This window comes from Ursus americanus, chromosome 12, assembly GCF_024610735.1.
Source record: "Ursus americanus isolate L20-20 chromosome 12, mUrsAme1.1.p, whole genome shotgun sequence".
Lineage (NCBI taxonomy): Eukaryota > Metazoa > Chordata > Mammalia > Carnivora > Ursidae > Ursus > Ursus americanus.
The window spans coordinates 5,656,155-5,675,091 of NC_142138.1; the positions used below are offsets into that span (position 1 = coordinate 5,656,155).

General features: G+C 58.0%; 1 protein-coding gene across 1 annotated transcript; it reads left to right on the forward strand.

Moving 5' to 3' along the window:
• Positions 1–5,750: 5,750 nt before the first annotated feature.
• Positions 5,751–7,509, forward strand: FOXD2 (forkhead box D2). The gene has a single exon (XM_045799457.2). It carries the CDS (start codon positions 5,871–5,873, stop codon positions 7,368–7,370), a length of 1,500 nt encoding a protein of 499 aa, XP_045655413.1. The 5' UTR covers positions 5,751–5,870; the 3' UTR covers positions 7,371–7,509.
• Positions 7,510–18,937: the final 11,428 nt, after the last annotated feature.

Consider the following 18,937-nt stretch of genomic DNA (forward strand, 5'->3'; position numbering starts at 1 on the left):
CTCAGAGCAGGAAGAGGGCAAGATGCTTTCGGCTCTCGAGAAGGCTTCTTTCTGGAGGAGGCGGGATTTGAGCAAGGATTTGAAGCATGAGTCCAGGTTGGGAAAGGAAGCAAGCATGCGCAAAGAGGAGTCCGGAGGTTACGAGTGTCTGGATGACTTTGCCAAAGGGGTGGGGTGGAGAAAGGGCCCTCTGGTCCTAGACCTGGTCGTCCAGTTCCTGACTCTCTGAGTGGACGCGCCGCTCCTCCAGAGGTCGCTGTTCCCCAGGAATCCGTCACCAGCGTCTGCATGGCAAGGCCGAGACTCCCTCTGGTCCCCTCGCTCTGCTTCCGTGGGGCTCACGCGGCTCCGCACGGGCTCCAGAGGGGTCAGGCACCTGGCATTATTTCCCCAACCACGCAGGGACGGTTTCACCAGCAACCCTGCCTGGGGCTCCGAAAGGCTAACCGCGACGGCGTGTGTGTGTGTGTGTGTGTGTGTGTGTGTGTGTGTGGTCGGTTACCGGTTCGGACGGCTGGGCCCCCTCCTCCCTTCGCTCGGGTCTTCTCCCACTTCAAGGCTGCGGAAGGGCGTCCGGGTCCCGAGGTCTTGCGGCACCAGCGGGAGGCGTGCAACTGGTGGGCAGGAGACCGCCGCTACCCTCTTCCTGGCTCTTCGCCGCGCCTGTACCCTCTTCTCTCTCTCCCCGCTCTAGCCCCAAACCCACACCCAGGCTTGCACCCTCACACATCCTCCTTCCCCGCCAGGGTCGCGCTGCGGGCCTGGAGTGGGTTCGCAGTCCCAGCCACGTCGCGCCGCTTCCCGCGCTGGGGCAGAGCGGTGGGTCTGGATGGCGAGGCTTCCAGAGCAGTCCCCGCAGAGATCTTGCGGTTGGCAGGGGAGCACTCGGGGCAGGCGCGGGTCCGACACGCAAAGCCACCGCCGTCCGGAGGGGCACACGCGCGCCAGGGAAGAGAAACACCTCCGTCCTTCCAGGGATGGAGAAACAGACCCTCGTTCGCAGAAACCCAGGACGCACTTAGACAGTAGGGGCACTCAGACCTGCGGCGTCCCCTTGCCCTTTGTCCCCAGCTGTGCGTCTCCCCAGCGAGGGGAGCCTGTCGCACCGCGGTCGCTGCGAAGCCAGAGCCCCGAGGGTGGGCGGCTGCGGAGCTGCGCTGCTTGCACCCTCGCCTGGGCCTGCAACCCTCTTCCCGCGAACCAGAGTCGACAGGCTCCGCAGCTCGTCCGGGTCTCAACCGCTGCGCTGTGCTGGGGCCATACGGGGCTCAAGCGAGCCCCCCACGGCGTAGTCCCAGAATAGGGGTGCCGGGAGGGGGCTGTGGCCAGGCATGGTGAAAGGAGAGAAAGACAGACCTTTCCTCGGAGAAGTGGAGGGTAGTGGAGGTGTGGGGAGCAGTTCAGAGGCGCTTGGGGGCGCGCGGGTGGTTGGCTGGGGTGAAGGCGCACACGCGGGGAGCCCTGTCATTTCTCTGCTTGCTGTGGGTCCGGCCTCTCTCTGAACTCTGACCCGGGGCCCCGCTCCTGTTGTGTGCGGAGCTCCGCCGCCTGAGGTTCGTCCCCACAGGTCTCCCGATCTGGAGTCTCCCGTCTCCCGTCTCCCGCCCGGGCCAAGGGAGCAGATCGCTCTGCAACAGGCGGAGAAGAAAACGGTCAGGAGATATCCCGGCTTCAGCCGAACAACTATCTCCCCGCCCAGAGCTGCAGCCGGTGGCGGAACGAGAAGAGGGGGCGGCTGCGCGGGTCTCAAAGCTTTCCCTGAGGCTGGTAAGATTTGTGAAAAAAATTAGAGAAGTGTGCGGGCTTGGTGTCCCCTGACCGACAGAGGCCGTGCTGTGCTCGCTGAATTCACACCGTGGGAAGGCCGCGCGGGAGGTCGGTCCGCTCGGCGTCCCCCTTCCTGCTAGCTCCGCACCACTCTTCGCCACTTTCGCGAGTGACTTCATTATATTCTCAAGACCATCTGATAGCTGTCGTTTTCGCCTAGTCGAGAACAGTACGTCTACAGCGACCATTAGCAGGCAAGGGAGGAACCATAAACGGAGGGCCACCACATCACAATAAACAGGCAACAACTCCCCGGTTGTCCGGGCATTTTGGGGTGGACCCCCTCCCAAAAGGCACCCCCAAAAGGCTCCTTCCAGTTGTTTCTTGGCTGGGCGAAGGAGGTGGCGAAATAGTAAGGCAGAGGAAGGAGGAGGCCAGACCCTACTAGGGACACTGTAACTAAGACCCACAGAGCCTGTTGCCTCCTGCTTCTTGGAGGCTTCAGGCGTGGGGGCTGAAGCATAGGTTTTCCCTGGAGGGAAGTGACAGAATCACCCAGATAGCAAATGTGACCTTAAGGCTTGGAAGAGGCTGAGCCCATAGGTGGGAAAGGCTGGTGCCAGCGAAGTGCAGAAAACTATATGCATTCCAAATGTCCCGGTCGACCCTCTCCCAGCCCCCAGTCCACCTACTTCTGGCATGGTTCAAGAGAAATTGGCCCTTCTAGATTTACACTAAAACCTTGGGAGGGGTGAGATGGTCCCAGAAACACCTCCCCTGAGCTTGGTCAGGGGCTAAGCAGAATTATTTGGATAAGTAAAGGAGTTCTGGCCGCTGAGTCTTGACACCTGGGTCCAACCCAACCCTGGGAGTAGCGCTCAGGGCTTCAAAAGCCTGGCCATGTCACATGATCTCCTGTGCCTGTTTGCACTCCTGTAAAAGTGTATGTGTGTTTGAAGGGTCTGGATGATTCCTTAAGATCATGTTCCACCCCCACATTGCAGAACAGGGGCTTGGGGCCTGTATCCCTTTTCCCCAACCTGGGTCTCGGCAGCAGGGAGTGCGCAGCAGAGCCAGGCAGAGGCAAGAGCTGGTGGCTGCAGCGGCTCTGTAGTCTTGCCTGGACTTTTAGAACCCAGGATATCTGGGCAGCAAATGCCCCAGCCAGTCTGACCCTGAAGCTGGGCAGGAGGCTGTAGCGTGGGGAACCTGAGAGTGCTGTCAAGGAAGGAAGTGACTGGTTCATGCCTGCCATTTTAGAAATGAAGACATTCAGAAGGTTAGGTGCAGTAAGATGAGGCCAATGTTGATTTTCCTCTCCATTTTCTTAGATACGAGCAGAGCAGAGCCGGGCTGGAGTTGATGTGTGGTAGACAGTGTGGGGTATCTGCGAGTGTGAGAGAGATCTCCATGAAGTAATACACAAGCCTGGGGTATGTGTAGGGTTGCCAGATAAAATAAAACTGCTAAAGTAGCAACTCTAGGTATATGAGTTTATTTGGACTCATGCAAAAAACTTCTTTCCAAAGGCCCCCCCCACATTTTTTTCCTCTGGAGGGCCTTATTACCTAGAAAATTCCAATCCCCCAGGGCCACTACCCCTGCCCAATTGCCTGTCCATGGTTTGAGGACTGGACCTCTTCTCTTCCTCCCGAGGACAGTCTGTTCATGCAGACCCCGCATTTCAGGTGGATCCCCTTGGTCTGAGGAGTGTGTATAGGGGGAATGGAGGACTTTGTCTCCCAGGATAGGGCAGGGAGACCTGCTTCCACTCCCCTCTGCTCTTAGCAGATGGCTTGAGAGGATGGAAACCTCCATCATGAAGATTAAGTGACAAGCACCTGGCCCTGCTCTATCTTGTAGGAGCCTAGGTGAGTGCCTTCCCCACTCTCGGCCTCTGCTGCCCCACCAGTAGAATGGGAAAGTTAGATTTACACTAGATTATTCCATAGACTGGAAACTGTTAGATGAAAGAATGTATCCATCCTCACATCAACCCTGCAGAATTACAGCTTGCAGCGGCCAGGGATCCCTCCCACCCTGCTCCCAGCACTTAGCTACAGGGGATCTGATTCAGCACAGTGACCAGAAGATGGTTAGATAAGTCAGTCACCCCAGTACCGGTAACCCAGTGGAGGGCTAGACCAGGGCTTGAGATCCAGGTGGGAGACTACATCCCCACCTGCTTTCTCTCTCCCCAAGGGTCTGCAAAGTGCTCTCAATACCCTCCTCAAAAGTAGCCTAGCGTGATACAGCTACTTTTAGGTATTAGTCATGAGATAGGTGCTTTTAAATCTCATTTTTATACAGGACGAAACAAGCACAGAGTTTAAGAAATGTATCCAAGATGACAGAGCTCGTAAATAAGAGAGCCAGGACCAGAATCCCAGCAGACTAATTTCAGGGTTCCTGCTCTTAACTACGGGCAAAGCAGGAAACTGAGGCTGGGTAGGGGAAGTAGCTTGCTGACTGTCACATAGCCTTGGGAGAGCTGAGGGCAGCTGGTTCTCGGGCCTCGCATGCCCGAGCTTTGACCACTGCGCGGCGCTGGCGGGGCAGCAGACCGTCCATCAGCTCAGTTCTTGCCCACGACCAGTGCCCATCACCCCTGTCACCCCTCAGGGTTGAGATGGGCCCAGTCTACTGGTTGCTGGGTTCCTGGCCAGGGGAGAAAGGAGCCTAATGGGCTGGGCAGAAACCCGGCTGATAAGAAGAAGGGCACAGGACCAGCCTTGTGTGCACGGGCTCCTGAGAGACGAGGCAACAGCTGGCCTGGGGCTGAGGTCAGGGTTCACTGAGGAAAGTGTCTGTAGGGGTCCTGAGGCCGGTCCGTAGAGCCTACAAGTCCGGCCAGAAAGGAGGGGGGGAGGTTAGCCCTGCAGTGCGACTGGGGCTAGGGAAATGGAGCGAGGGATTGTCGGACCCACGAAGAGACACGCAGACAAATGCAGGGTTTCCACAGGAAACGGAGGGAGAGATTCACCGAAGGCGAGAGACACAGTCACAGAGCCCAAGACAAACGAATACCCGGACCGAAAAGGGCGGAGCGCAGGCAAACTCAGAGCGCTGGATGGGTCCGCGCTCCAGGAATGCGGCCGAAGCGCCGCACAGAAGCTTCGGGGAGAGGGCGACGGGCAGACGACGCGCTACCCGGGTCTCTCCGCACACACTCCTGCGTCTGGAGTCCCGCGCGCGACGCGGCAAGAGAATGTGTGGCGGGGTCTCGGCTTTGGAAGGGAGGAGAGGGGCGCACCCGGAATCTCTCACCTCTTCGAGGCCCGAGGCTGAAAGCCCCAAGTTTGCTCCTCGCGATCACTCAAGTGCGTCTCCTTTTGGGCCGGAAGCCGCTCAGGATCCGGCGGGCCCCGCTCCGGAGGCTTAGGTCAGGCAGTCTCAGGCTCCCGCTCGCGCTCCAACTGCGCTTTGGCCTTGGTGGCCCCGGGCGCTGCCTTGGGTAGATGAAGGGTGGGGGCTGTTGCTACTTCTCCCGGCGCCGGCTGGCGCCCGCGTGAACCTCCAGGGGCTGAGCGCACTGGCTCCAGGCGGCGGCTCCGGGGAGCGGAGCGTTTGCGGGATCCGCGGGCAGAGGAGGACCCGCCTCCGGCCACCAGAGCCAGCTCCCGCCGCGGCGGCTGTTTGTTCCCTCCGGGCCCCTCCGCCGAGGCAGTCCGCCCGCCCCCTCCCGCCCCGCCCCACCCCGCTCGGGGAGCTCCGCCCCGGGTTCGCGCTCTTCCGCCTTAGGCAGCCGCGAGGCGGGAGGGACTAATTCCCCTACCCCCCCATTCCGGGGGCACTGGGGGCCGAGACCCGCCAGGGTCAGGGGAAGCCTCAGCTCCTTCCGCCCACGCCCCGGGTGCAGGCGCCCAGCTCCGACTCCCGGGGCGGCGGAGGCAGCAGCCAGTCGGGTGCTCCCGGAGAGGTGAGAGCGGAGAGTTGGGCCACGAGGGGGCGCTGCGGAGCTGGGGGACACCCCTCCCTACCGGCCTCAGTCCCCCGCCCCCTCCCCGCCCGCGCGCAAAACACACTCGCCCCAGAGGCAGCGCGGCGGAGCCCGAGCCGCGGCCGGAGCGGAGCCGGAGAACGGCGGTGGCGGCGGCGGCACCATGACCCTGGGCAGCTGCTGCTGCGAGATCATGTCCTCCGAGAGCTCCCCGGCCGCGCTGTCCGAGGCCGACGCAGACATAGACGTGGTGGGCGGCGGCGGCGGCAGCGGTGGGGGGGAGCTCCCTGCCCGCTCCGGGCCCCGCGCCCCCCGGGACGTGCTCCCCCACGGCCCCGAGCCTCCTCCGGAGGAAGCCGAGGCGGACGCAGCCGAGGACGAGGAGGAGTCCGGCGGCTGCTCGGACGGCGAGCCCCGCGCTCTAGCGCCCCGGGGGGCGGCGGCCGCAGCGGGAAGCCCCGGGCAAGGCGCGGCGGCGGCCCGGGGCGCGGCGGGGCCCGGGCCGGGACCGCCGTCGGGGGGCGCGGCGACGCGGAGCCCGCTGGTGAAGCCGCCCTACTCGTACATCGCGCTTATCACCATGGCCATCCTGCAGAGCCCCAAGAAGCGCCTGACTCTGAGCGAGATCTGCGAGTTCATCAGCGGCCGCTTCCCCTACTATCGGGAGAAGTTCCCTGCTTGGCAGAACAGCATCCGCCACAACCTCTCGCTCAACGACTGCTTCGTCAAGATTCCCCGCGAGCCGGGCAACCCGGGCAAGGGCAACTACTGGACGCTGGACCCGGAGTCGGCCGACATGTTCGACAACGGCAGCTTCCTGCGGCGCCGCAAGCGCTTCAAGCGGCAGCCGCTACCGCCGCCGCATCCACACACGCACCCTCATCCGGAGCTGCTGTTGCGTGGCGGGGCTGCGGCGGCGGGGGACCCCGGCGCCTTCCTGCCGGGCTTCGCCGCTTATGGCGCCTACGGTTACGGCTACGGCTTGGCGCTCCCGGCCTACGGCGCACCCCCACCGGGCCCGGCCCCGCACCCGCATCCGCACCCGCACGCCTTCGCTTTCGCCGCCGCTGCCGCGCCTTGCCAGCTGTCGGTACCCCCAGGCCGCGCCGCTGCTCCTCCACCCGGACCTCCGACGGCCTCGGTGTTCGCGGGCGCAGCCTCAGCTCCGGCCCCTGCGCCTGCCCCGGGCACAGGGTCGGGCCCCGGCCCGGGCCCCGGCCCCGCAGGCCTGCCCGCCTTCCTGGGCGCGGAGCTGGGCTGCGCCAAAGCTTTCTACCCCGCGTCGCTGAGCCCTCCCGCAGCCGGCACAGCGGCTGGTCTGTCTACCGCACTCCTGCGCCAGGGCCTCAAGACGGACGCGGGCGGTGGTGCGGGCGGCGGGGGCGCCGGGGCCGGGCAGAGGCCTTCCTTTTCTATAGACCACATCATGGGCCACGGTGGCGGCGGGGCAGCACCCCCGGGCGGAGGCGAGGGCTCCCCGGGATCGCCTTTCGCGGCGGCGGGGGGTCCTGGGGGTCAAGCCCAGGTTTTGGCCATGCTGACTGCCCCAGCCCTGGCTCCAGTGGCCGGCCACATCCGCCTCTCGCACCCCGGGGACGCGCTCCTGTCCTCAGGGCCCCCGTTTGCCAGCAAAGTCGCCGGCCTCAGTGGCTGCCACTTCTGACCGCGTCGAGCTCAGGGCCGGTAAGGCCCGCACAACTCAGCCTCTCCCGGGAGCTCCTGCGGTCCCAGCGGAACTCAGGGAGTCTATTTATGAAGAGTCTCCAGACCTTGGGCCGGGCGCTCGTGACTTGGCACTTCAGGCTCGGTGCTCAGAATTTTGCCGACAGTTGGGACGAAGCGGGCTCCACCGCTCAGGGAGAGGCCCAGGTCTACGCGATGAAGTCGCAAGCCACGATCCCACTCCAATAGGAGCAGTAAAAGGGGTGGGGGAGCCTTCACTTTTTCCCAGCCTCTGCGCCTTTCAGAGGCCCGGGAGGAATGCTTTCCCTGAGAGATGTCTGCCCAGGCCCTGCGGATTCCGCCAAAAACACCAACTTCGCAGAGAGATCTCCCTTTCTGCCTCTCCCTCACTCCTTCCCCAACTTTGAGGCCCTGCTTGTCCAATATTATAATTTAAAGATACCTATTATCCGCTTTGTGCTTAAAAGAAAATTTCAACTTTTTTTTTCTTGCCGTTCTCCATGGAAGTTCGTTTTCTCTGAAGCCTAAAGCAGTGTCTACACAGGCGAAGTTGAACGGAGAGGTTAAGCGAGGGGTCTCCACAATCCCCGCAGAAACCCTGGATCCCACTACACTGAGGAACATCCTCCCTCTTTTGTGTTGGGGTGCTTTTGAAGGAACTTTTCCCCTTTCCCATGGCCGGCTGGGTCCAGCCATCCAGGGCCAGCGGCCCTCTCAGCGCTCTGCTCTGTCCCAGGCTCTGGGATATTTATTGTAGCTAAAGGCAATGAGGTTGGGGTGGGAGAGGAGGGTCTGGGTCAAGGACTGGAGAGGTGGGGGTGGGGTGGGCGAGGGCACATCCTATGGCAGGGGGTCCTGTAATTATGTGTAAATATCTGTACAGCGGGCTGCTATCTGCGTTCTCTGTCCACTGGGTGTGCATTGATTTAGACTTCTCCACCGCGAGGAGACTCTGTGAAATCGTCTAATGGTTTGTGTGGAAGAAAAGAAAAATCTGTCCCCCCCCCATTCCCATTGGTGTCAGTTGAATAAATGTATGTGAACTCCAGCAGTCACCAGCTCTGTCTGCTTGCCTGCACTCCCCTTTCCCAGTTGGGGCTCTCCCAGACACCAGGCTACCGGCTAGAGAGAGAGTGGGGAAGGGCCCAGGGCAAGCCAGACAGGTAAAGGAGGGCTGGGACTTATTGGATACAGGGAATATTGTGGCCTTGGCCTTTGGCTGTTGATGGGGCCAGGACTCTGGGAAGCCTGTGACCCCTGTAGCACTTTCATTTTCGCTCTGGTCCTAAATGTCTGCCTGGGGTTCTACGGAGAGGTTTTGTTTCAGATGCACCTGGGGATTCTCATCTTCTGGTTTAGACTTTAGCATGGCTTCGGCTCATCTGGGTACCCAGTGCTCATGGACACTCTGCCCGCTAAGTACAGTTTGAGTGAATGTGTCTCTTGATGCATATTCTGTATGCCTCTCTGTGTGGGGGCTTTCCTGGAGCTTGTGGTTCCTGTTTGTGTTTCTGAGGGTCATCACGCATCCTTGCTTTTTGTCCCTCTTTGGTGGGGGGAGTGAGTTGTATTTTAGGAATCTGTATTTTTATTTCTTTGTGTGTTCATGAATGTGTCTCTATGTTTGCGATTCTCTGTCACTGTCTTTTTCTGGGTCCTTTAAGAGGAGAGAGCTCTCCCTTTAGCCACTGTAGAGGCTTTTTTGGGTCCCCCTTCCCTCCTGCTGCTGTGGACAGGTCAGAACGAAAAGCTTGAATGGGGGACTGAAACCCCTCTCTCCTCCAGCGTGAGAGGGTTAGAAGTACACTCTGAGCCAAAGGAGAGAGGCAGTGCTGTCCTACTCTGTTAACGCAAACCTTCCCAACCCTTGAGCCATGCTCACAGCCAGAACCTACTGCCGGAGTGCAAAACCATCAGGAGTTATGGCTGGAGCCTTCGTAAGCCCACTGAGTCTCCCAGCTTGCTGCCAGTGCCTGGGACTCCAGCTGGCTGGACTCGCAAGCACGTTGGGTAGGAGGGGATGCTTTGAGTGGAACAAAGATGGTTACTCAGCTCTTTTCTCTGTACATTCAACTGAGGACATAGGAAAGAAGGAGAAATGTGGAGGTGCAGAACGAGGCAGTGCAGCCATCACGGGAAAATAGACACATGCTGAGGGCGAGTGTTGGGCTAGAGTGACAGAGCGAGAATGAGGAAGACAGGGTCAGGGAACCAGCTCTGGAGAACTTGGGAGGGGCAGGCAGGGAGAAGTCCCACAGACCTCTTTAGCCAGATTCCCAGGCATTAGCCACAGCAGGAAAGGAGGAGGAGGTAGAGGACAGAGTGCCCGAAGGGAGGACGGTCCCAATCAGGATCAGGGTAGGAAGAACGCACCAGGGGTGAGGAACAGTGGTTGGAGCTCTCTCTCAGGTGATTCCCCAACAGAGGAGAGACAAGGTTGGAGGTGCAGGAATTAAATGCAGCCCCTCTGCCAGAGGTGAGGTGCCCTCTCCTCCATCTCCTTGAGGGACTGTGGAAGGGTGGGGAGGTCTAATGCAGTGGGCCACCTTCCCATGATTTTATCAAACAGTGCACGAGAAGTAAGGTTAAAGTTAGTGGTAGAAAGGGAAATGCCTGCCGATACTAGGATAATGGCTCTGGCGGGGGCTGCTTGGTTGACTTCCGTTGCTGAGTTTGATTTCATTTCTTTTATTTGAGGAAGGTTGAACATGACCCTGTCTGTGTGTTTGCCCTCAATAAAGCATTTTGTAGCTTACATGATCTCATTTACCATGAATGTCACTCCCAGATATTAGGCTGGAGCTTCAAGTAAAAGATTTATCAGTTCGTTTTTCCTCTTTAGAAGAGAGAAAATAAAGTCAGTCAGAATTCATATCTGATGGTGGATAGACAGATGAGATATTGCCTCATTTGCTATGTCCAGGAGAAGCAGCAGACCCTTCTGGACTCCTCAGTGTGTGTTTGTGAAAGTAAATGTGTGTGTGTAAATTCATCTGAGCATGTTGCTTGTATCTATATGTGTGTCAGAGGGTCCAAATCAGGAAGAGGAAGAAATGAGAGGATTGGGGAAGAGTGAGATGCACCTTCCCAGGGGCTTCTAAGAAGCTTGAGGCCCCAGACCCATGACACAGATCCCAGTTTCCCCATGGGTCAAGAAGGCCAGATCCGGCTCCGATTATGGCTGAGGACTGGGAGCCAGAAAGAAGCCACAGATGCCCAACTGGCCTTGGAAAATACAGAAAAAGAATTGCTGAGAGATCCGCACTACTGAAGGCAGGGGAGAAGGGAGAGCGTTTAGAATGTGAGATTCTTTTAGGTTGTGTGGGCCCAGAACCGGTAAATTAGGAACTGGCAAGGACCCACCTGGGACCTGGACTGTAGGGAAGAGCACAAAGGATGAGGGGATTGCAGACTTGTATGGTAGAGGCCTGTGTTTGTCCACACCCACCCCCAGACCAGAGGGACTCTGTAAATGGCTCCTTTCCACCCTGTGGGTGCAAAGGGTGGGTGTTCAGTGTAAGGCGGCTAACTTAGGAGACCAGCTCTCTAAGAGGAGAAATAGGCCATCCCATCTTGAGCAGCTACTGTGGGTTCCCTTCCTGTCTGGGTGGAGACAGCTGAGCTTCAACCCCCGCAGGCCCCAACAATCGGTGACAATAAGAAAATATCCAGGGCATACCTTCATCTCTCGAGGTGAGAAAAAAAAAAATGCTAAGAAATCGGCCTGGGGTTCAGAGAGTGCTGTTAAGAGCGGGCAGTTTAAAGGGGAAGAAAATTGGCGAATTTCACTGGTCAATTTCACTTCATTTCGTTCAATTTCGTTCAATTTCATTCCTTTTCATCCGGCGCCGGGAGGCCCGAGGCCACAAGGAGGGGGAGGGGTCTTTCCGGACAGAATTTACCCCATCTTGCAGATTTACTTTCTATGGCTGAGAACAGCCTTGATTCTCAAACGTTGACATACGTCTCTCAGCTAAGGCTAGGGGCAGGGATTTTATTTTACTTTATTGAAGGGCATTTGGTTAGGGTGATCGAGGCACTTCGGTGAACCTCTCCCTACTTCTCTCTTGCAGCCCAATTAAAGTGGTTAATTCTTTTCACCGCCGATTCCTCCCCATCTTTCTTTTCTCCTGGGGCTCCCCGGACCACCCAGGAGCGGGAGTTGAGGTGGGGGCGGACACTTCCCCTCCATATCCAATTTGTTCTCGCCACAGCGGGCGCGTCTTCGTGGTTACAAAGCGCTTTTCCCCTGATGACTTTTTTCCCCTTTTCAAAAACACTTCTCTCTCTCCCCTTCAACTAGCAACCCTCCCCAGGCGCACCCCTCCTCCCTCTCCGCTAGGGTTTATTTAAACTTCGCCTCCTCCAGAGCCGCCGTAGCGCGCACTTAATGAAGTTGAAGGCTCGGTGAGCCCGGGTGAAGAGGGTTTGGAATCCGTTGAAAGGGGCGTTTTTGTGACACTGATTGGGGCGGGGGTGGGGGCGGTCGCGGACCAGACAATGACCGATCAGGCGGGTTTTCCTTCGCTTAGGGTCAGGCGAATAAAGGCGCCGACGCTGTTTAAACGAGGGACCCTGCAAGAGAAAGGGAGAAAAGATTGAGTGTGGAGCGTGCCTCGTAGGATTTCGAGCGGTTGGAGCAGGCAGCTCGCTTAGGGTCTTTACCGACCGGATTCGGAATTTAATTCATACCCCGCGCATCCCGCCAAAGAGAAGAGAGGCGAGTTTGGGTTTGTGCCTAAATTATTCCGATACGTGGTTCCAAAGGTTGTCTAGGTTAAGGACTGGAGATGTGTCCAGGAGGATCAACCGGGATGATGAGACCCAGCTCCCATTTGTCCTCGGGGCTGGCCCTCTGAGATTTATGGAGAAACGGCAAAAGAGAACTTGAGGTGGGCAGAGGTCGTACAGGATGATTCAGCCTCCTAAGCTTTTCGTCTGTCGGGGTATTTGAGAGCAGAACAAATGTTAATTGAAGTTTCGGAGCGTGATAATTCTGTTCTTTAAGGTCGGATAGACACGTACCAACATAGAAAGCTGTAGGGAGGATAGAGGTTCCTAGCTCTCGTTTCCGCAACGAATTTTTCCGCGAGCTGGTGGGCGCGGCGCAGCGCGGGGCGGAGCGGGCACCGCCTCCTTTCCTAGCGGAGAGCGCCGAGCGGCCGGACGCTGCGGCCGCGCCGGAGGCCGAGACGCTTCGGACTGCTGCGAAGCCGGGAGGTTTCCTCCGGTGTCTGCACCCCGGGTTTGCCCCGGGCGCCGACATCCTTGGGGTTGTTTCCCACCCGCGCTGGGTTCCTAGCTCTGAGTCCCCGGTCTCTGCCGAGCGCTCTCTTTTCGCTCCACGCGGACTCCGAGCGGAAGTCTCTCGCTGTCTGCGTCTTCGCTTTGCTCCTTGCGGCGGGAGCCTACGCCGGGTGCCCTCCTGCCGGCCACTGACGGCCTCCTCGCCGCAATTTCGTACTCCTGGAGGGGGTCGACAGGGTCCCGGTCCTCACTCCCGCCCTCCAGCTCTTGGGAGATGCGCGGCTGGCGTGGGGGTGCGCAGCGAACTCCGCAGGAGCCGCAGGGTAGATGCGCATAGTTGTAGCTGCAAGGGTCTCGCGCATTTCGCCTTAGGAGCCCGGGGCCCTGGAGGTCTGGGCTGTTTCCTCGATGCTGGAAAATCTCCTTAGACTGGTCTCACCTCCGGAGCATTTCTGTCTACGCAGGCGGAAGTATCGTGGAATCGTGGTTGGACTGATTCTAGGACTGGAAAAGACAAACTATTGGGGGGACACTATATTTAAATCCGTCTCTTTGATTCTGTCCCTTCCTAAAAATCACACTGCCTTGAAAAGCATATTTGAAATGATCTGTGTAGACACTGCCAAATAGCGTGTATGTGGAGAGGTCGGGGGCGCTGAGGATACAGGAGTCGGGCTTATTGTCCACGTTAATTCCTGCCGCTTACAAGAGTGCCGTCGCTTTGCGCCCATATCCTCGGCAGGTGTCGGTGCTGCTAGGACTTCTTGACTTAGATGCCCCAGCCCATTCGGACGCAGATGTGTCGGGTCCCTGCTGGGTGTTGGGAGATCCTCCACCCCTGCAGCCTACCTAGGTCCTTCCCTGAACCTCGGGGTTGCCTCTTCTCCTGGGCCCTGTGGGTTCACGTCAAGTGCAGAGTTCTTTGTAAATGTTTCCATATTTATGGGCCAGTTCTGGCTTTCCCAAGAGTCACCCCAGTCAAAGAGGGCCGCTGGTGAGGTTATCGCTTAAATTAGCCTCAGAGCCAGACGGCAGGAGCCACTTTCTGCGCTGCCGCGGGAGGGACCAGGCCGCGATCGCACAGCGGTTCAGTTGCGGAATCCGGGAGTGGATCCAAAGAGCTGGACTCCCCGTACGAGGAGTCGGATTCCGGGGCTTGGAGGGCTGGCTTTTCGCCCAGTTCCCAAAGTCCTGGCCGCTCTGGCCAGTCACGCTTTGTGGAGCCCCACGCAAGCGGGAGGATCGAGGACCATTCTGAGTGTTCTTTCGCAAACTCATGGGTCTTTGATAAAGCGCTGAGAGGGCAGATGGACTGCTAGGCCGCTTCCGGGTTCTGATCCGCTCCGGGCAGCAGCACTGGCTTCGGATCTGCATACCCTGCACCTCCGTCCCTCCGTTTCTCTGTTGATCACCTGAAGATTGCGGGGCCAGCGTTAGGGCTTAGTCTGTGTCCAAGAACAGTTTCCCTGCCTGAGTTACATGGTAAGTACCTTACCATGTAAGGATCAAACAGGCAAGTTAATTTGCCTCCAGTCCTGGAGATCTCTTTCCTCTTTGGCTTCCTCCTTTCCACAGACATTTATTGAGCACCTGCTGTGTGCTCTGCATTGTGCCAGAGACACAAGCAACTCACATCTGCCTAGCATCATTCCACTCAATCTGACTGACGTAGTTGAGAACCAAGAGAGGCAAAACAAGTGGTTATCCCCATATTTGAGGTAAAAAAAAGTTTGGTGTTTTAAGAGTTAAGGATGGTAGATTTCTACTTTATGATGACGGTTCCAGGTATCATAGCACAGGGTTGTGTATTTTTGGATATTTGGGGTCTGTGACTGTATGTTTGTGTGTGAGAGAGGACCTGAACATAGCAGTGTGCGTGGGTGACACTGCTTGGGGAGGAATATTTATGAGTGACTCTGTGTGTGCTAACATGTATGTTTGTGACTGTACCAGTGTGAGTCCAAGCGTATGGTCGTCCCTCCTTGGGTGGCTGAGGCAGAGGCTGGAGGGGTGTGGAGGACTGGGGTGAAAGGGTTAGGAATGGGTCTCTACAGGGGTGTAGAGGAGGAGGCCTCAGTTTTAAGCCTCTTTCCCTATTCTTTGAGCAAAGACGGGCCATCCATCTTCTTGCTACTTCCTCCCCCACTGACAACAAGGCTGGGAAGCAGAGCACCCAGTGAGGGTGCAGAGAGGCTCAGTGCCTTGACCAACAGTGGAGCAGGTCTCCTCTCCACGCTCCTGTTTCTTCCCTCTCCTGCTGGTGTCTAACCCTCTTAGCCTGCCTTCGGTTCGGGAGGGCTCCAGGTTGTTCTAGAATAGCCAAGAGGCTCCACTGTCTGGCCTCCGGCCAGGGGCTATGAGCCTCCATCCCTCCAGCCTGCAACTAGGGACGAGGTCTGTGGTCCTGGGGGACTTTGGAGCCTACCCTTCCATTCCCAGGAAACTATCCTCCTGCAGCCAGGGGGTGGGTGCAGTTTGTGGAGCCAGGAACACCGGAGTTTGCAAGGTTTCCAAGGCTAACATGGAGCGGATGGGCAGACAGGTCTGGAGGAGGGCTAAGGGTGGGATTTGCCCAAGGTTGCTCAGCAGGATGCCCGTGTAAAGCTGAAGCCTGCCGCCTCTCTGCACTAGCACTGATAATTGAACATTAGGCTAGATATTTTGAGGAAACTAAAAATCTAGCCTCTCGCCTTATACTCTAGGGAAACCTCAAGTGTTGTCTGGGCTATGGATTGCTTCTGAATCATCCTTCCTTCCCAGAGGCAGGATGTGAGCATGGTCGAGATCAAGGTGTGGGAGAGCAGTCAATTATCCAGATAAATCAGGGCTTGAAATAGGTGGCTCTAAAGTGAACGAGGTGCTGGCAGCAGTCAAGAGGATTGTGGGTGAGCAACTGCATCGTGCGCTCCTCCATATTCTGGGTTCCTGGGCCAGGGAAGGCAGCTGAGTCCTTCCCCCAGCCCCAGGCTGTGCAGAAGGTTGGGCATCAGCTTGGCTGCGGGGAAGGAATTGGCGGGGGGGGGGGGGGGGGGGGGTTGGGCAGAGTTTTCGAGTCAATCACCTCTTTCCTTCAGTTTTCCCAGGCAGCAACCTCTCTCTTTCCCTACTCCTGTGAGTCTGTTGTTGCTGGATCAGTCGGCCCACCTGGCTATTCCGAGCCTTGCTTCCTGTGCCGCATCAGACTCTAAACCTTTTAGGCAGTGGCAAATAAACGGACAAAATCAAGAAAATCGGGGCCATCTGGGCCTGAGGCAGCCCTGGCTGGAGCCATTCCTTCCGGGTGGGAGGTGCTGGCTGAGCTTCTGGGCTTTGAGAGGTAGGGATCTGGGGGAGTGTTGGCCTGGGTGTGTGTGTGTGGCGGGGGGTAATTGGAGGGGGAGAGTGCAAGAGTGTGTGTGCACGCGCGCGAGAGCGTGCAGCAATAAGGATTCTGAGTTATACTTAGCCTGGAAGGTACTAGAGATCTGATGCCTCTTCCCCCTTCCTTCTTAGTCTTCATTTTAGTACCTACCCTGCACACGATTAGTTACCTAATAATGGCAGCTGAGAAGGGGAGGAGGTGAGAGGAGTCGTGATTCAAGCCAGGGTGCTGACTCTCTTGTGATATTGGGCCAGCAGTTCTCACCCTCACTGAGCCTCAGTTTCTCTGTCTGAGAAATGGAGCTGGACTACATTAGTCTGGACTTACCTTCTGAGTCCAGGATCAGTAGTTCCTCCCTGCTCCTCCCTCTAGTTTGCTGGAGTTCTCATTCCTTCAGCTCTGTCTGCAGCGAGGGCACAGGATGGGACAGTGCCCACCTTCCACGGGTTCTGCAGGGACTCCGGAGACACAGAGCAGGTGGCTGCCTTGGGGCTTCCACTACAGGGGGCAGGGGAAGGACTTGGCTCCTTCCTTTCTGGACCCGAGGGGCTCCCACCCAAGACCCTGGGATTTCTCCTCCTCTGGCAGGGCCAGAGAGAGGTGGCCAAGGGTCCTTGGATACCTTGGTTCCTCTGTTCTGCATGACCCCGCCTCCTTAGTGGATGATAGGGAGTATGGGTGAATGTGAAGGTGACTTCTCACCTGGCAGCCCCCTGAGCTCTCAGCCCTGCCCGATGTGTGTCTGGCACGGGCATAGGGTGGCATGGAGTAGAAGGCTGGCCCAGAACGTGAAAGGGAACCTCTGCCTCACCTCCTTTTACTTTGTCCCTGTTCACCCTGGCCCCCCTTCTCCTGGGAATCTCTGGGGGAGTGTTTGAGTGTTTAGGGGGAGGCGGGAGAGGCAGGGCACTGCACAGGCGTGGGAGAACAGGAGCCTGTGCAGGTGGTGGTGTAGGGAGAGCCATCCGAAAGCCGGGCTGGGAAAGGGGCCGTGGAAAGCCCCCTCCTCAGTGTCCCTGTCCAAGGCCCAAACCCGAGAACTGCAGATTTTGTGGGGTTGTAGTAGAAGTGTCTGGGGGATCGGATGGCCGCTCCCAGAGACACATCCGCAGAGTGGGTGTGGGCAGAGACCTAGAGGAATGGGCAGGGCTGGAGCGGCAGGGCCAAGGGGAAGGGCCAGACTCTGTGGTCGCTTCTCCTGGAGCTGGGGCCAGACTTTCGGGGGGCTTGTCTCCTCTGCGCTTGCATTTAGGATTCTTGCTCTCAGATGCGCTCGCGCATCTTGCTTGCTTTCTGTGAGCAGAGAGAGCCCCAACGAATATTACAAAGAATATTCAGAAGCAGAAGACACACCTGAAAGGCGAAGCCCGGGACCAAGTCCGTGAGGGTCCCCGACGAGGGCGAGAGGAGCGAGGTTCCAGAGACGCTCCCCGACCGGGATCCCGAGCGCCGGCGGGGCCCTGCCACCTGGGGGCGCCGCTGGCCCCAAAGTACCCGGAGCCTCCGGGGCGCTAACCGCTGTGACCCCGCCCCGCCCCGCCCTGACCCTCCCTTAGGGGCTGCTTCTGCAAACCCGGACGCTCTCGCTCCAGAGCCCGCTGGCTTTGGCTAAAAGGGGTGACCCGCGCTCACCGGGGTGGCTTACCTCTGAGCGGGCCTGACTCCGCGCTCCAGGCACGATCCTAAACCGCCGATCCTAAACCGCCGGGGTCGATCTCGTGCTAGTGGATGTGTTTGGGCTAACCCGGCTGGCTCTGCGCTCTTGATCTTAAGGTTTGCCTGCAGAGGTTAGATGCTAAGGCTGTCCGGTCCTTGTTGGAGGTCCCCTAGATCTGGCGCCAAAGCAGGGGTCCCCCCCTCACTGGTCGCGGCTCCCCCCCACCCCTCCCCCCCGCCCTTGGCCCTTTAGGCCAGTTCTGGGACTTCCGTTTGAAGAGAAAGCTGCGTGTGTTTTGCAGCTCTGGGACGAGGCCGAGAAGGTGGCTGAGGGTGGGGAAGGAGTGTTTCTAAAGAGAACTGATTCTGAGGAGACTGGGCATCTTGGGGACCAGGGCCATGCCTTTCTGTGTCTGTGTTCCCAGCCGGTAACAGCCCTGGCTGCACTCCCCCCCCCCCCCCCATATACACTGGCAACTCTGTCTTGGGGCAACTCCACCCTCTCTTGGGCCCAGTGTCCCTGTCGGGGGAATGAAATGAGCTCATCATCAGGCTGCCCTCATCTGCTGGAATGTCCTTCCACATCCACCCGTCAGTCTCAGTTCATTCAGGAGTCTTTTATGACCGCTTTGTGCCTGGGCTCTGCCCTGCACCGAGGATACCCTGTTGAATGACACAGATGTTGTTCCTGGCCTCGGGGTGGTGGTGATCTAGTGCAGGAGGGGAAGAAACACACAGATGTGTATCTAAGTAAAAGGGTGCTATGGGCTCTGAGGGAAGAGCAGCTAGGGCTTTGATTGGGAAGAGCCGAAGAATGTAATCTGGAGGTGAAGCGCTCCTCAGCTCTGCTAGGCTGGAACCTGTTGGGACAGTAGCCATCACCCAAAGCTCCACCCTGTTCAACTCAGACTCCAGGCAACAGAGCTCCGACCATTCTGGCCATCATCCATCCCAGAGAGTTTCTTGAACGCTGCTGGGAGGGGTTCACCCTGCATTTTGACACCCTGGGCATCTTTAGACTTTTCTTCTCCCTAGGCCCTTGGAGTTGGAAGACGAGGTCTGCCTCTTAAGAGTAGGATATGAAAGCCAGGCTGGCCTTGGGATAGGAGATCCCTTCAATTCTGAGATCTCTTTACCTAGCATGGCTTCTGGGACAATAAATAGCTGTTCATTAGAAGAAAGATTCTAGGAGTCTCTTTGTCTACCCTTTGATAAGCCCAAGAGCCAATGATTCGGTTTCATGCATCTGATCGTGCCTTCTCCCCCTTTCTACTTGGTTCACT

What these genes read in the sequence shown, in the direction of transcription:
- FOXD2 (XM_045799457.2), top strand. Translation starts at nt 5,871, where the DNA reads ATGACCCTGGGCAGCTGCTGCTGCGAGATCATGTCCTCCGAGAGCTCC.